The 18,480-nt window shown below is 45.9% G+C and overlaps 1 protein-coding gene across 2 annotated transcripts in view; it reads right to left on the bottom strand.

Moving 5' to 3' along the window:
- Nucleotides 1–5,245: 5,245 nt before the first annotated feature.
- The window catches only part of grhl1 (grainyhead-like transcription factor 1), a 35,464-nt gene continuing 22,229 nt past the window's right edge, over nucleotides 5,246–18,480 (bottom strand). For both annotated transcript variants that reach the window (XM_063184143.1, XM_063184144.1), the window contains 5 exons: nucleotides 13,712–13,737; nucleotides 12,826–12,917; nucleotides 9,309–9,394; nucleotides 7,324–7,388; nucleotides 5,246–6,677 (listed from right to left, as the gene is read on the bottom strand). In XM_063184143.1, coding sequence (XP_063040213.1) covers nucleotides 6,563–6,677; nucleotides 7,324–7,388; nucleotides 9,309–9,394; nucleotides 12,826–12,917; nucleotides 13,712–13,737 — 384 coding nt within the window. In that variant the 3' untranslated portion in view covers nucleotides 5,246–6,562. The remainder of the gene's footprint in view (nucleotides 6,678–7,323; nucleotides 7,389–9,308; nucleotides 9,395–12,825; nucleotides 12,918–13,711; nucleotides 13,738–18,480) is intronic.

The following is an 18,480-nucleotide window of genomic DNA, read 5'->3' as shown; positions in this document are numbered from 1 at the left end:
GGTAAATCATCTAATAGAAGAGCCTGGAGTCCTCATTTTCTTAAGAAAAGCTCCTGTATTAGATGATTTACCTATAAACTTAACCTTAACTTATCCTGAACCAGCTTTTGTAGTATAGGCCCCACGTCTATCCTTCGAGCAAAACAAAGCCCCAGGCTTCTGCTATGACTAATTATCACCACTTACCCAGAATTAACACACCCAGGTAAGAGACGCAGGAGAAAAAAGGGGTCAGTTGTCACGGGCCCAGAGAATGAGTGGGCCCAGAATCGGCTCCCCATTATATTATATGTATTGAGTGGAGGGGGCCCTTTCAGATGACTTTGTCCTGGGTATGGCAAGAGCTGTCAATGGCACCTGAAGAGACCAACCCTGGGGTGCATTTCTGGAAAGCGTAGTTGCTACTTTGTTGGTTGCAATGCAATTTCCCATTGGCAACTACCAAAGTTGCTAACTGCTAGCAACTACGTTCTCCAGAAATGCACCCCTGCTCTGTGGAATATGCTCCAGGATATGGCATGGCGTGTGTCTGGTTTATCAAGTGCTGTTTAATTACAGGTAACCACCAAACAAACACAAGTGCGGTGTTGTGTGTACACTCAGACACACACACACCTCTCCTTCGAGTTCAGCTCCGTATTGACCTACTTTGTGTTGTGTCGAGATGTATAACTGGCCGCCCGCCGGGAGAACAAAGCAACATGATTCAGTGCAACACCTTGGAGTTTCCCACATAACTCTCGACTCTACCACACCACACACACACACACACACACACACACACACACACACACACACACACACACACACACACACACACACACACACACACACACACACACACACACACACACACACACACACACAGCACCTGTTGTTACAAAACACAAGACTCTCTTTCCACAAGAGCTGCTTTAATATCTTTTCAAAGCCGTTTTGTCAACAGTGATAAGGCTGGAGGTCAAATCCAAAACCAGTTACGGTTAGGAAGGTTAAAAAAAGTCAACTGAAACGACAAGCTGTGTGTGTGTGACATAAACTTGACATTGACCTTAAATTTTCGTGGGACCTACCCTGCCTGTTGGCATGGAATCTAGGCCAATGCACTTGTGTACGTGCTCTCTCTCTCTCTCTCTCTGTGTGTGTGTGTGTGTGTGTGTGTGTGTGTGTGTGTGTGTGTGTGTGTGTGTGTGTGTGTGTGTGTGTGTGTAACCCAGTGGAGGTGGGTCAGGGAAAGGCCCCGGGGGAGTAAGGAGGTGAGGTAAGGCCTCCTCTGGGGGGTGGGGGTGGGGGTCTGCTCTGCGAAGACCGACTCTCTCTCAGTGACTGGTGGCACCCCCGCCCTGTCCGAATGCCAAGCTCCATAACTCAGAGCTCAGGAGGAGTTGTGGAGAGTGGGTACGTTTCGTACTACGGGGTGGGTCTTTGGGGCTGGACTGGCCATCTGGCATAGCGAGCTTTTCCCGGTGGGCCCCGCACCCTCGCTGGCCCCTATTTTCAGAAATGTTAAAAATTATATCGTTTTTACATTTCTGAAAATATGGGCCCATGAGGGTGCGGGGCCCATCGGTGAGTCAGTTCTGCGCCGTTAATTCTGAGGGGCCCCTTTAAGCCTAAAGTGCCCGGGCCCCATTTCTCCCCCAGTCCAGCCCCGTCCCTGGGTGGGTCTTTGGGGCAGGGTCGCTTACCAGGTTTGCAGCCCTAGCAATTTGAGAACACACACACCCCCTTGCCGACATGCCAAGTGAAACTCCATGACCCAGAGCCCTAGAGGAGTTGTGGAAAGTAACTACTGTACGTACTATGGGGTGGGTCTCTGGGGCAGTAGGGTCTTTGGCCAGGTTTGCAGTCCTAACAATTTGAGCTTCTCCAAACCCACACACCCACTAGCCAGGCCACGGCCTCCTAGTGGCGCAACATCTTTGGCGTTGCTTCTAGTCAGGGCAAGAGCAATGTAAATATTGTTTCTGATCTCCCAAAAAATCGGGAACCTCATCTACCTTTCCACCACACCAGTCAACCAGTAGCAAACAGTCCACCATGCCGTTTTGGGAAACGTTAATTCAAGTGTTATGCTCTTGGTCAGACCAAGTCTCGAAGACTTTTGAAAGTCGATGACAATCAGGCTACACACCCACTGGAATGCCAAGTGTCATAGTGGGATTGTTTTTTTTTTTTGGGGGGGGCACAGTCCCTTTCAACACAGTTGCCCTCCCCCCCAGTCCACACACACACACCAGGAATGCCAAGCTCCGTAACTGACGAGGAAGTTGTGGAGAAAGGGTTTAGTTAGCACAATGGGGTGGGTCTTTGGGGCAGGGTCTTTTACCAGGTATATAGTCCTACCCATTTGAGCTTCTCCCCTCTACACACACACCCTTGCCAGAATGCCAAGCTTCTTAACCCAGAATTCAGGAGGAGTTGTGGAGAGAGTAGTACTATGGGGTTGGCCTTTGGGGCAGGGTCTTCTGCCAGGTTTGCAGTCCTAAGCCTCCCAGCCTCTCCCCACACACACACACACCTCCACCAGAATGGGAAGCACTGTAACCCAGAGCCCAAGAGTAGTGAATGAGGAAGTTAATTGTGCATTCCAATATGCGGACTTGCATCCTCCACTTGTGCTTGTGGCCTCGTACCAGGAATTAATACATCGTGATGACATCACTGACAACAGCATTGTATTTCAATATCTCGCAAAAGCGCAGTCGTAAAGTCATTTTCTCATTTGTAAACTGGATGGTGAAAGAAGAATAAAACGACTGACAGCAGGCCACAAGCACAAATGGAGGAAGGGAGGGAATGCACCCATAGTGATATACAGGGCAGGTAGGGGCAGGGTCTGGGTCTTTCTGCAAGTTTGCAGTCCTAACCATTTCAGCTCCTAGTCCACACAAACACCCCCACACAGAGTCAGAGGACAGGAGGAGGGAGAAAGAATGCGAGTCAGAGAAGTAAACAAGGGAGGCTGGATGACTCAGGCAAAGGAAACAGTGAGCAGATGGTTCTCTCTCCCTCCCTCCCTCTCCCTCTCGATCCCTCCATCCCACACCTCTCAACCATCCCACCATCTCCACCAGAGCTGCTGGTTTGGCTGGATGGTTAAAGCCTAACCAGTTCCTCTCGTTCTGGCCTATTTTGTTGTTGTTTATCTCATTCTCCAGTCGTTCCTGTCCAAATTAGAACTGCCCCAACAGTATCTTGTTTCAAAAGGAAATTAAAAACAGCTTATTCTCATCTGCCTTTGGTGATAGCTACTTCATTACACACTACCTATAACACAATATAGTTTTTTTCTTATCTTTTCTCTGTTCTTAAAGGGACACTGTGTGAGATTTTGCAAAAATGAATACTTGGACCATACTACAAAATATGTGTTTATTACTTAGTAAACTTTCATGTAAAGATCAAATTTGGCAATATGCTGTCCAGTTTCAATGAGCAGCATAGTTGCAGTACCTTTTTTGACCATTTCCTGCACAGTGTAGCTTTAAGCACATTGAAAGACATTTATATGATAATGTTTATTTAATATTTTTGATTGATTGATTGATAGATCCTCATCATCTCCCTCACTCCTCCAAGGCCCCAAACAAGACAGATTGTCTTTGCAAACCCGCTCACCCCCACAGCTCTCCTGGCGGATGAGTCCTGTGCCGACAGCTTGTCAACCATTCGCTGCCTTATCTTATCAAACCGTTGCCGGGGCACAGAGAGCTGAGACTTTGCTTATGTGTAGCGTACAGTATACAGTATACAGTACGTGTGTAGTGTGTGTGTGTGTGTGTGTGTGTGTGTGGTGTGTGTATGTGCACACACACGTGTGTGTGTGTTTGCTAAGCCTGTTGGTGGTGGAGTCGATAGGTTTTTAAAAATGGCAACCAACCAGTGTGATGCTTAAGCGGCTTTGAGTACCAAGAAGAGCGTTATATAAAATTTATCTATTATTATTATTGCCTTGGAGAAGATCAAGACAACCAACCCCACAGTCAGTCGCTTCACGCTTTACAGAGAGGCAGAGACAGAGAGAAGTAAAATATAGTGTTTGGGAAACATGTGCTGAGAGAGGAGAGGAGGGTAGAGCAGACTGCGACAACAAGAGATGTATAATCAGTACAATCAGTATTTTGGCAACATGCGAAAAGAGAGAGGGGAAGAGAGCTGTGTGCTGAGAGCGAAATCGACAGCAGGAGGGTGAAAAAAGTCCTTTGTTGGACTAATGTCAATAAATTAACATACAGTAATAATATCAAAGAGAAAGAGAGAGAGAGAGAGAGAGAGAGAGACGGAGAGAGAGAGAGAGAGAGAGAGAGAGAGAGAGAGAGAGAGAGAGAGAGAGAGAGAGAGAGAGAGAGAGAGAGAGAGAGAGAGAAACAGAAGACAGGGGAGGAGGGAGGAGGAGGGAGATGATGACAGGGAGAAGGCTTGAGGTTATCTGAGGACACAGCCTTGTGGGTTCATGTGGGGTAGTGGTGAGTGTGTGTGTGTGGAGGGGCTACTGGTGTGTGTGTGTGTGTGGGGGGGGTAGTGGTGTGTGTGTGTGTGTGTGTGTGAGGGGGAGTGGTGTGTGTGTGTGTGTGTGTGTGTGTGTGTGTGTGTGTGTGTAGGGAGGGTAGTTGTGTGTGTGGGGGGGGTAGTGTGTGTGTGTGTAGGGTAGTAGTGTGTGTGTGTGTGTGTGTGTGTGTGTGTGTGTGTGTGTGTGTGTGTGTGTGTGTGTGTGTGTGTGTGTGTGTGTGTGTGTGTGTGTGTGTGTGATGGGTGGGGTGCACTGTAGTGTAGTGTGGAGCCTGTTGGCCTGTGTGCCTGCTTCATGTGGGGTAGTGGTGTGTGTGTGTGTGTGTGTGTGTGTGTGTGTGTGTGTGTGTGTGTGTGTGTGTGTGTGTGTGTGTGTGTGTGTGTGTGTGTGTGTGTGTGATGGGTGGGGTGGGGTGCACTGTAGTGTAGTGTGGAGCCTGTTGGCCTGTGTGCCTGTTTCCTGTGTCTGTGGCTTAGGGCTCGCAGCCAGACGAGAGACGAGATGCTGGGCCACCACGTCTCCAGCTTCAAGCTTCTCCTACACAATACATTATTACAGTGTCGAATTAACACTCAGGGTGTGTAGAACCAACACTGTGAGTGTTCAATTCAATGTTGAATTAACACTGAATTGCTTTTTGTGCAGGATGACCAACTGAATGACTACCTCCACCACAGTTGCACATTTTGTGTACAACAAGAGTCATCATATTCACCATGACACACTTGCCACTACTGATGATTTTTTGTTTATTTATTTAAAAGTGGTTGAGAAACCCAGGTGCTGATACATACACAGTCATCACAGAAATGTCCTTTTTTATTCCAGAGGACAAAACACCCAGGGACATTATAAAAAATAGCTTGGCATAAATACAGCGAGGAATTGTGTCACATTACAAAAAAACACAAATAATAAATCAAACAACATCTCATAGACAATAAACATTTTCTGACACACCGTGTAAAATAAACCCTTTCCTATTTATTATTAATAAATATATACACATGAGCTGACCAAGTACTTTTATACAAAAAAAACAGGAATTGGAGCGGGGTTAGAAGACATTATCAGCATTTCAGAACGACTCCTTAGCTTTGGATATGGTGAGAATTGAGAATTCTGTTTTGCACACAAACACATTATTGCACTTGGTGCTAACAAATCAGATGGCTTGCAACAGAGAGCTAAATGACCTACAGTATGGCTGTACGGATAAATGTACTGAGGGTACCAATTTAGGCGTAATACTTTTGAAAAGAAATATAATGTTGGTCATCCGCTCCCAATATGCTTATGTAAAGATTTTGGTGAGTCCTACATGCATGCACGCACGCACGCACACAGCTGCAACCTAAGATACACTGAGAAGTACGTAGTTTACAGTTGAAGCTAAATACTGCCACATGCTGCGCGTGTGTAATACAGTCTGGTGAAAGGGGCCTTTTGTCTCCACTATTTACATCTTGACCTGTGTGCGTTTGTCTTATTTCCAACCTAATTTATGCCGGCAATTATCTTGTAAAAAGGCAAAAGCTCTTCAGTGCTCTGGGTTTTCAAAGGGGAACAATAGCAGTTAATCTTTCAGGCTTATCAAGGCTAACTGACTGACTTATTCTAAATGCAGTGCATTTCCACCACTCCTTGCCTGGCAGCCAGTCTGCCAAACATCGCAAAAGAATTATAACAGCAAAAAGATGAGTTTACAAAAGAAAAGCTATCCAAACATCTCACATCCTCTCTCTTCATAGTAAAAAAATAACATTTCCTCCCCATCTCAGCTCTGACAATTCATTCGTATCATCTCTCCTTAGAAAGGCTCAAACAAATTGGCTTAGTTCCTTTATAAACAAAAAGGGAGCAAGAGAGATATTTCTGATTGCCACAATGCTCCTCAAACAGTGGAGGAGAGAGAGAAGACAAACCAAGAATACACTTTTCTTTTCTTCTTTTCTTACAAGTGTGTAAACGAGCTGATTGACACTGATGGGGAAACACCTTTAAAAAACTCACACACACACACAGACACACACGCATCCTTCCTTGTTGTCAGATTTCCGTCAAGGTGAGCTTGACCGCCCCTCCGGCCTCCTCCATCTCGATCTGGAAGGTGTCTTCGTTGGAGTAGTGCTTGATGATGTTGTCGTCCATGTTCACTAGGATCCTGTAGCAAAAAGATCAAAGAGTGAGTTCAAGTCCGCAAATCCAAGCGTCTGACCTGGGAGCAGGACAAGCAAATGACCAGATAAAAAAGAGGAAACCCTGGTTGAAGCTGACTTTTTTCTCTTTTTTTAATAGAATCCTGGAGCGACCACAGCAGGACACAAGGAAACATGAGGACACTCAAAGGGGCCACTTTAATACGCTCATATACAGTATTTAATGTTTTCAAGAGGGCGGCTGCACCTTGCATAGCAGTGTTTTTTTATTGCACATTAATTCATATTGTGCAATAAAAAACACTGCTATGCAAGGAGCGGCCTCCTTCTTGAAACATTGAATTTAATATTTGGGCCAGCACCCTCAGAGATTAAATAAGAGTGACGCCTCCTCCAAGAAGAAAATTTACTGTAATACATTCATTCCTTTCCTATGAGTGTGAGCTTGACGTCATCAATGACATCTCAATGCTGTACGTTTTCTAATTCAATATCTTGCAAAAACATGATCCAGAGATTACTGTTCTTTGCAATGCTGATATTGAATGGAGAACAAAATCAACACTGGCAGATAATAACAATAGGAAATGGCAAGACTGTTGTGTTAATGCAATACACAGTACAGTACACATGTATATCGGAGCAGCATACCCCTTTTTGCACTTCTTGTAGACTTTCCCCATCTTTTCAAGAGGCACGTCATACTTCTCAGAGATCTGAAAACACAAACATGCATTTACTGTTACACAGAAGAGCGTGCTTACGGTTTGCGTTTTCCCTACACCAGACTACTTTGTCAACTTGGCAGCACCACACCATTTCAGAGACCCAGGATTTAGGCCAGATTCAGACTAGAGCGTGGCACAGAATGACTGAGGTCTTTCTGCTTAGTTTCAACCGGTGTGTTCCACTCTGCCTTTCACACAAACACCGTCGGCGTGCGCGGCCAGTCCTGTTCAAAATACCCCATACAACCCAAGCTAGCTCGCTACTTTGCCATTCATTTGAATGGGACACCAGCTGTGGATTTACCGGTGTCGGAGCAACGTGACAATGCCAAAATCGCAAATCAACAGGTCTTCCGCTGGCTCCAGCAGCATGACACTGCCTAATGCCGCCCTGCTCAGGATGTGCCGTCAGCTCCAAAGCAACTGACACATGCTTTCCCCCCCACCACCCACTACAAATAGCCGGTCGGTTCCATGCGTGCCATTCTCTCTCACGGTGTGTGTGTGTGTGTGTGTGTGTGTGTGTGTGTGTGTGTGTGTGTGTGTGTGTGTGTGTGTGTGTGTGTGTGTGTGACGCCCTGGGAGGCATGGGAGGTCTCTAACTCCAGTCCATACCCAGCCACAGGAACTCTTTCTGGGAACTGTCTGTCACCGAGCGACACATCCTTCTTGCCCACGGGGGCCCATGGAAGTGCTGTCAGGGCTGATTTGGGGTTGGCTCAGGGGGCCGTTGGAGACCCGTGCAGGGGTCAGATTTTTGGATTGGGGTGAGTGTAGTGTAGTGGGGTGGTGGAGGCGTGCTTGGTTTTCACTATCGTGCGGGACCCTCTGGTTTGGTTTTGTATTCGTGCACAGGACCTAAACAGACCCCCCGCCACCCCCCACCCCTTTCTACACAACTCAGATCATTGATGTGTACACAAACATCAGAGAAAACTTTCAGAGACTCTCTCTCTGTATGTGGTCTCCTGCCTCTGTCTGTGTGTGTCTACCTACCCTTGCCTGTCTGCCTGCCTGTCTGTCTGTCTGTGCCTGCCTGCCTGTCTGCCTGTCTGTCTGTGCCTGCCTGTCTGTCTGTGCCTGCCTGTCTGTCTGTGCCTGCCTCTCTGTCTGTGCCTGCCTCTCTGTCTGTGCCTGCCTCTCTGTCTGTGCCTGCCTCTCCGTCTGTGCTTGCTTCTCTGCCAACCATGTCTGTTTGTCTGTCTGCGTCTCTTCCTGTGTCTCTGCCGGTCTGCCCTGGAGATGTTGAGCTGAATTAGGATCAGGGCCAACTAGTGTCGGGGCTGCCTGTAGTCTCCTCAAGCGTGACAAACAAGGCCACCCAGCTGGGGCATGGACCATACTTATACTACAGTACAGTACACCGGCTCCTCTCCTCCTCTCTCCTGATAACATGGTAATGGACCCAAACAGAACATCTCAAGTGACCTTGAGTGAAAAAGGTTGCCCATCCCTGTTCCCCATGCTCTAAAGTGGGGCTGTTCAATATATCAAATTTATATCATGATGTCAACATTGTTGTCAAACAATATCAAATTTCATCATATTGAGTTGGAACAATATTTTTTGTCATTTGTCTATACTGCCAAAACGTAGGTCATGCTAAGTGCAATACATTCCCCTCCACTTGAACAGTTGCGAGCACAGAGCAGGCTTTCTACCCAACACTCATGCAGAACACCACAGTATGTTTCTCTATGGCCCTCAACTCACATTGCTGAAGGGAGGGAAGATGATGAATTGTTTAGCACAATTATTTATGTCTTAAAAGAAATATTGTCTAAAAAAAATCGTGATATCAATATTGACTGAAATTATCGTAATATTGATTTTTCTCATAATCGAGCAGCCCTGCTTTAAATCATGTCTATGTGTGGTGCTGCAGCATGTGATATGGGTTGTACTCACTGCCTCCACCAGGCCTTTGAGGGTGGGGGTCTTCAGCATCAGGGCATCAAACACCTCCTCCGACTCCTTACGCACATACAGCAACACTGCACAATAGAATAGAATAGAATAGAATAGAATAGAATAGAATAGAATAGAGAAGAATAGAATAGAGAAGAATAGAATAGAATAGAATATGATAGAATAGGATAGAATATAATAGAATATGATAGAATAGGATAGCTTTTAGTGTCACTGTTCACATGTACAATTTACATTAGGAGCACAGGGGGTAGAGAGAGAGAGAGCAGGTTAGGTGGGGTCAGGTCAAATCTTTTTATAGCACTCTTTTTTTAAACAAAAGTTATTTTTATAGCACATTTTACACAGCAACAGTTGCCACTAAGTGGCCGGTAAATGTATACAAGTAAGATACAAAAAAAAAAAGAAATGACATGCACAGCATTTTGCAACCGAAAAGCAGAACATTGTGACAGTCAGTCGAACTAAAGTCATCAGTTTTTTTGTTGTGTGAAAAACACCACACACTTATGTGGGCTGCCATTTCTGGAGTTGACGATATAACTTCAAAGCAGTCGCCTACGCTCTGCCTAACTTTGATTGCATGGACCCAAGCAGAGACAGAGAATATAGTTCAGCTGAGTGAGAATTTCTCTCTCTGTCACTCTCTCTCTCTGTCTGTCTCTCTCTCTCTGTCTCTCTCTCTCCGTCTCTCTCTCTCCATCTCTCTCTCTCCATCTCTCTCTCTCCATCTCTCTCTCTCCGTCTCTCCCCCCCCCCCCCCCCACCCTTTCTGGTAAGGGACTAGGGGACTGTCCCCGGACCACAGGCCCTGATTGCTCTGGGTTGTGTGAGGCGAGCAGGGCAGCTAAGGTGGCGGGTATGGAGGCTTGGCTGCAGGCCACTCTGGCCTCTGTGGCCTGCTACCCCCCTTTAGAGGGCGGGCTGGAAACACATGGGTGGGGCAGTGTGTCATTGTGAACCAGTGATTACACACACTCTGTCTCATATACACACTCACACTCACATCCACACTCACACTCTGCAGCCACTCACACCCACACATAGACATACACACCCACGTTTACTATATATACACACACACGCGCACACAAAAAATCCCCTACATACACTCACACACATACACCACACTCACTCCCGCAAACACACCCACACAAACAGGTCCCCTGCGTTGCGTTGTGCTGACATACACACCCACGTATACTATATACAGACACACAAAACCCAACATACACTCACACACCTACACAAACACCGCACTCACTCCCACAAACACACCCTCACAAACAGGTCCCCTGCGCTGTGTTGCCCTGCGTTGCCCTGTGCTGCCTGGATCCCGAGCTGGCCTCAGGGGCTGTTGCCTTTGGCAGGAATCCCGGACAAATACAGGCGCCAGCACTGATCGCACGCCAAGAGGGAAAATATTCACGAGAGGTGTGTGTGTATGTGTGTGTGGGGCGGTTGGTGTTCGTGTGTGTGTGTGTGTGTGTGTGTGTGTGTGTGTGTGTGTGTGTGTGCAGCAATTGTTGGTGTGTATGTGTATGTGTGTGTAGTGGCGGTGGTTGGCAATATGTGCGAGTGTACGTGTACGTGTGTGTGGGTGTACCAGTATGTGTGTGAACCAGTATGTGTGTTTGTGTGTGTGTGTGTGTGTGTGTGTGTGTGTGTGTGTGTGTGTGTGTGTGTGTGTGTGTGTGTGTGTGTGTGTGTGTGTGTGTGTGTGTGTGTGTGTGTGTGTGTGTGTGTGTGGACGGGATCCATGGCCTTGTGTCGCTGGCTGTTGCTTCTGGCACTTCCTGTTGTGACTGAGTGCTGTGCGGTGCGGTGGCTCTCTGTCTTTAATAGGCAGGCTACACTGCCTCAGCTGGACATTGGAAATGTGTGTTTATATGAGAGACAAAGTGTGTGTATGTGTGTGAAAGAGAGTGTGAGTGCTGTTTATTTCCGTTGAATTTGTGTCAAAGAGAGAGAGAGAGAGAGAGAGAGAGAGAGAGAGAGAGAGAGAGAGAGAGAGAGGAAGAAAGAAAACAGTGTGTGTGTGTGTGTGTGAATGTGTGTGTGTACAACTGTATGAGAGTGTGCCATTGTGTGTGAGTGAGCACTCATGTGAGTCGATGTCCGCGTGTGAGCCATTATAGTTGCGAGTGCCAGTGTAAGTGTAAGTGTCTCTGTCTGTGTGGGTTGTTTGCTCATGACGTGTTTTTAACGGCCACCATGGATACCAGTGAGTACAACAGATCCCCTGGAGGACACAGGAGCTGGGGAATGGAGCAGTGGGACAACAACACTCTCGCTCACACCCACCCCCCTGCACACAGTCATGCACACCCATGACAAACGTGCGCACGTGTCTCTCTCTCACACAGACACAGACACAGACAAGCAACAACAAGCAAACATAAACACACACCCTCCACTACACCACTCCCAGTGCATCACTTAGCCTGTGGTCACGGAAGTACTCTAGGGATCACGGTATTCACAAACAACAGTGGTGGTCGGGTCTTGTAATTAGGCCTAACTACTGTAATCAATTGCCTACATGCCCCCCAACTGATGAGGAGCCCTCAACTCCATGGCACCCCACCCTAGAAAAATCAGAAACCCTCACCATGGCAGAGGGATCAAGAACCCAGACCAGGCTTAAAGGGACACTGTGCAGGAAATGGTCAAAAAAAGGTACTGCAACTATGCTGCTTATAGAAATAGCTGCCTATTGCCAAATTTTATCTTTACATGAAAGTTTACTAAGTATTAAACAAATATTTTCAAGTATGGTCCAAGTACAGTCATTTTTGCAGCTAAAAATGACTATTTTTGGAAATTCAAAATGGCGGACCATGGAGAAGATCGCCCTTTTCATGTAGGAAAAGTGCATTTTTTCCAGTCATAATGAATACTTAGAATTTGATGCTGGTGGTAAGTATTCATGAAAAAGGTAACATTAGTGAATGGGCAGCATGAATTCTGGAAATAAACAACTAAAAATCTCACACAGTGTCCCTTTAAACGCTCATTATGATCAGCTGATTCAGAGCTGATTGGATGAAATTTGTGGCCATGTTTTTACTTCCTGAACCCAGGACTTTCTGGGTGGATTCCAATGTGCAGACTCCCATCCTCCCTTGCGGCCTTGTGACGACGTCACCGACGACAGAAATGTATTTCAATATCTCAAAAAAGCTCAATTCTAATGTCATTTTCTCATTTCCAAACGGGATGGTGAATGAAGAATAGCTCCCCAAAAGTTGTTGTGGCTAGGCTGACAGCGGTGAAACTTTTCTCCACGGAGGCGGGGTGTCAGCAAAACGCGAGGCCATAAGCACAGACTGAGGATGGGAGTCCGCATATTGGAATCCACCCTCTGACACCTCTGCACCCTGGACGCTTGAGGACTAAAATTTAAGTAGGACTTGAAACTCTGGAAAGTCAATTGGACTTAACACTGATTAGGTTTAACGATGTGACGCTTGATTTGCGTCGTCGTCTTTAATACCTTTCTTTGGCTCGTCCATGCGGGTCATCTTGATGGCGGGGGAGGCAAACTCGTCTTCGTTGCCGTAATCTCGTAATCTCTTCATCCCTGTGCTGTAGGCGGGAGATATTTATATATATAAAAAAACAGTTGATCAGCAAAAAGGTGTCTTGGAAAGCACATACCTACTTCACAAGGTCACAAGGACCACAATGGAAACAAGCTCCCTAAGCTTTGTTGTGTTATCCTTTTGACGTGTTGTACAAGGTTTTCAAGACATATTTATTGACTTATTTACTTGTATACCTGTTTTAATACTTGGTACAATGTCAATAAACAAAATCAATCAATCAAAATCAATCAATTCCCTGCCTGCCTTCTGTTATGTGATACAGGATAGGCTGATGGCTCAGTTGAGGAGGAAAATTGTGCACATCACAGGTAAAGCTGCAGTGCAGGACATCAAGGTTTTCACGTGAGGAGTCTGCACACTTAAAATACTTCAAAAAAAAGTTTTATTCCATGACAGAACAATGTTTCGTTCAGGGCTGTAGAGCCCTCGTTGAGAAACCATGGAATTAAAAAAAAGATTAAGTGCGCAGACTCCTCACTTCAAAACGGCAGTTATAACGCCCTGCCTGCCCAATTCCCTGCCTGCCTGCCTGCCTGCCTGCCTGCCTGCCCAACTCACTCTCTGCCTGCTGCTCTCCAGAGATGGGGAAGGCCAAGGGGAAAGAGGGGAGGATGTGGCAGGCAGGCAGGCAGGCAGCACAGCACACACAGCCATATGTCTTCATTACCTACTCAGTAAACAGAGGCGGCGGTTTCTAGGAAACTCTAGCCATGTAGAGTACAGGGAAGAGATACATAAGTAAAGGATGCAAATAGGGGAACTGAACTGACTTACCCATCTTCGTCTTCAGGAGAGAACGGCTGCAGAAGAAAAGAGAGAACAAAGGATCAGACATGACTTCACTTTTGCCTAAGACAGTTGCTACGTTTACATGAGACATGTAATTCGGATTTAACCCACTTTAATTCTGAATAAAGCTCAATTCCGCTTTGAAAACGCCATGTACCGATAGTCACTTCACGATTCTGAATTACATGAAAGATCAAAGTAAACTCGGCAAAAATTATTAATTCAGAATTAAAAACATAATTTAACGTAGCCATTTTGGAAACAAATAGGAAAGGGTCACCGGGCATCTCAGAAGTGGAAGATTATTATCTGCTTTTATTTAGAGCAATGTTACCACGTCATCATCTGAGTCAAAAGTCAGTTTTTGACTCTGATGAAGACATGGTAACGTTGAAATGTTAGTCTTACACTGCTCTTCCTCATCTGACTCTCCGGTAACTCTCCTTCCTACTTTGAACACAGTCCTTTCCCGTGTCTCACCAGACAGTGAAGAACAGGAGAGAGGAGGACACCTTACTTCTCTACATTTTGGAAACATTTTGCAATAAAGAATGGAAAAACATCCACTTAACATGGTTGACTAAAGAAACCCAATTCAAGATATTGTATTGAAATGAGGCAGCTTGCACTCTACTGCCCTTCTGGAGTAAAACATGGGGTTTAAAAAGAGATCCACTTTCTATTCTCTGAACCCCAATACTCTTCACAATGTTTTGTCTTCCCAACATTTTACACAAGCCATCCAGGTGGTATAATTGAAGCTAATAGATTAAAAAGGTAATTGAAGCTAATAGATTCAATGTGTCTTATTATACAATGTACAGTGTGCATACAGCAAGTCACACAGAGCTGTTACAGTAAAAAGCAGAGTCAGGTCAAATTCCCGGTGTCAGCATCGATCTTGAGGTCAACTAGGACAATTCCATTTTTAAACAGCGGCATGAACTCATATCTTTCTTTTTACTGTGAAATATCAATATTCTTGTTACATCTGCACACAGAAAAGCCCTTCACCCTCCTGAACTCATACCTATACTGTGAAACATCGATACTCTCACACAGACAAAACCCTTCAACCCTCCAGAGGTTGATGAACTGTGTTTAGGTTAGGGCAACAGGTTTTTTTTCTTTTACCTCCAGAGTGCACCATGCACTCTTGCTTGCGCTAAAAATAAATGTTTTCATTCACCTGGCACCTGCTTAAAAAGAGCAAACACCTGGGCTGGGCCAGTTATTTTCAGAGCTAGAGTGTGTGTGTTGTAAGTGAATGCGTCAGAGAAAGAATGCAAATTCATGTATGAGTATGTTCGGTTTTTTAGAGCACCGTGTGTGTGTGTGTGTGTGTGTGTGTGTGTGTGTCTGTGTGAGTGAGTGAGTGAGTGAGTGAGTGAGTGAGTGAGTGAGTGAGTGAGTGAGTGAGTGAGATTATTGTCAATGTCTTATTTACATGTTTCAGTTTAACTGCACATTGGAGAATGGTCAAACGCAGTTTAAAACTTCTGTGTTAACCCTGTTGCATAGAGTTTTCACAATAAAGTACACTTGACTTGACTTGACTAGACTAGACTAGAGAGGCTGATGAGCAACTGAGTTGAGTGAGGGGGTGGTGAGTGGGTAGAAATAGGTCAGAGGTCACCCAACAGGAAGTGATTGACGTTTGAGGCAAACCGCTTCCCCATTCCTCAAGATCAACTGATCACAAAAATCAACTGATCACAACAGATCACAACTGATCACAACAGATCACAAAATCGCAGGCCGAGGAGCCAAAGGGTTCTTTTCCATTATCTTAACTCCCGATCTTCCTTGTGCTTGTGGTATTGTGATGACGTCACAAGACGCTATTGACGACAGAAGCTTAATTTAATATCTCACAAAAAGGTCAATTCGTCATTTGCATTTGGGATATTGAATGGGGAAAAGTCCCCCAAAAGGTGTTGTGGCTAGGCTGGCAGCAGGGAAACTTGATTGTTTTCTCCACGGAGGCGGGTCGCCAGCGAAGTGCGAGGCTATAAGCACAGGTAGAGAACGGGAGTTAGGAAAAAAGGAAGGTAAACCAAAGAGTGGGATGAGGGGGTCTCCGGGGGTTGTCAGGGGCAGGGGCGCCTGCAGACTTGACCAGTAAGGTACACACCAACCCCCGCCCCCCCCCCCCCCCCCCAAAAAAAAAAAAACCATGACACCGGACGGGGGAAAACATAGGATTGGAGTAGTCAGTAGTCTATGGTGGTTTTCTTTATCAGTCGTCAGTTTTGCTTATTGCTTTAGGCTAGGAAACAACTTGTTGACGTTGACAAGGTGTATACGGTTTTGAAAACCGCTTGGCTATTTTGGCTATATTGGCGTTTCACTTAGGGGCAGGCAGCCATGCATACGCTTATTACTATTAAAAAAAAAACTGCGACATGAAGTGACTTCCCCGACTATGCTACTACGAAGGCCTGCATGCATGCACTTGTGTTCTCTCTCGTGCATGGGGATGAAACTGACAGACGCCATATCATTAGATACAACTTTTCAAGCGATAGAATATACTTTTCGACTCGGGTAGAAAGTTGGGGCAGAGGTGTCTGCTGCAGTTCACGTCACAAACATGGCTGAGCTGGGACCATAAAAAGCCCGGGCACGTTGTGCAAGAAAAGGCAGAAAGCGACTACATCAGCCTGTTAACCCACCGGGGAATGCACCGAATGTTAGTCCAGGCTGATCCCAAATGCGCAATAGAGACAGAGCACAAGAACCACCGACGCACTCGCACACAAATCGCAGAATGCTGTTCATATCAGCAAACGGGAAAACGTGCGCATTAGAAACACCCAAACTGCATGTCATCAAAACATGCAGAATTGCTTTAGAACTAATGCTTTCCCGAACATAATGCGTAGCACACACAGCTAACCAGCTGTCAGTCCTGCCGTCCAAAGCTAGTACAAAGCAAAGTTCCGTACCTCTCATAAAACCGTCTATGTAGAAAGCCACAATACACAGAACGGTAACCAAAACACTTTAGGAAATATGACACCAGAAGCAAAGTACCCTATAATATTTGCCGCGGCGGGCTCAGTGATGAATGTAACAGCTTAGCCTACCTGTACTGGTACCATCCAATGTCTTCTTGCTAGCCCACATGACAACTGGTTTTTGGCTGCTTGAAACTTGTCACCTTCAAGACATTGACTTCGGTTATATGATTTTTCTGCCATCAGCGACGCCACGTCATATGTGTTATTCCAAGTGGGAAATGGAGAGCTGTCTTTGCTAACTAGAACTACTATACTTAAATTTGTGGACTATCAGACTGGAGGTAGCCACTCAAGTTAGAATTCAGCTGATGGAACTAGAACTTGCTGCTGTATCTTTTTTTTCCAGGAGCGCGCAAGTTTTACGCACAGAGGCAAAAGGCAGGCTATCTGCCTTTGTAAATTAATGGTGCCCAGCCATAATCTATGCTCTTTAATTTGCTTCATGCTGCTTTTTCTCGTATAATATGTTGCATTGTCACAACATTCATAGAAGACACAATAGGCGTAATATTTATTTATTTAAAAAAAAAAAAAACTTCCTCCACTGGTGAAGGTACGCACAGTGCGTACGGCCGTACGGCTCCAGGCGCCCTTGGTCAGGGGGTCACAAATAGGTGAAAGGTCATCCAACAGGAAGTGGTCCACATTTGAGGCAAACTACTTCCCCATTCACCAACGTCATCTGACAAAATCAGGAGCTAAAGGCTGATGAGCCAAACAGTTTGCCTAGCCACACGTGAACCACAGTCAATCAAGTTGACGATGGCAGTGAAATTCGTTTGCTGAAAATGGGAGTTTAGGACGGGTAGACAACAGCAAAGACTGGATTGAGGGTGTTGTCAGGGGGCGCAAAATAGGTCAAAGGTCAACCAAGAGGAAGCGGGCCACATTTGAGACCAGTACTTGGCCCTCATTCCTCAGTGTGGGCTAAAATGTCTAAAATGACTATACATTGACTAAGACTTAAATAGATTTTCATCATTGTGACTAAGAAGCTGAAATTAACACTGGTCACCTGACCTTGATAGTGGAGAATTATGCTGGACAGATGAAAATCCACACCTTGACACCCCCCACCCCACCATCACCAACACACACACAAACACACAACACACCTTCTTCTCCTACTCTACAAAAAAATCCCCCAGTGAAGGATGTGCCATGCTGAGTCATGCATAGGGCTGGCTGACACATCTCATGTTATCTAACCAAGTGTTGCCTAGCCTCACGTACACATGAAACACACACATGAAACACACACACACACACACACACACACACACACACACACACACACACACACACACACACACACACACACACACACACACACACACACGCACACGCACACGCGCACACGCACACGCACACGCACACGCACGTGTTGATGTGTGTCTTTTTTCCACATGACTTCATTGGGCTTGGTGGTTACTGAATAGGCCGTGGCTCGCTTTGTGCCCTCAGTTCCTCCAAAACAAAGACAAGCAAAATAGCTCTGGGTCAACTTGACCTACTGTGTTGAAGCCACAGCCAAGCACGTGAAGACTTACTGGATCTCTCTCTTCTACCAGTCGGGTTGCTGTGTGTGTGTGTGTGTGTGTGTGTGTGTGTGTGTGTGTGTGTGTGTGTGTGTGTGTGTAATGTGTGTGTGATGTGTGTGAGTGGGTGGGTGTGTGTGCACAATTTTGTTGTGCATGCTCGCATGTGACTGTGTGGGAGGTTGGGTGTGTT

Source organism: Engraulis encrasicolus, chromosome 19 (assembly GCF_034702125.1).
Source record: "Engraulis encrasicolus isolate BLACKSEA-1 chromosome 19, IST_EnEncr_1.0, whole genome shotgun sequence".
In the NCBI taxonomy this organism is placed as follows: Eukaryota; Metazoa; Chordata; class Actinopteri; order Clupeiformes; family Engraulidae; genus Engraulis; species Engraulis encrasicolus.
Note: the sequence above shows the minus strand (reverse complement) of the source record. Positions and strands in the feature narration are given on the sequence as shown.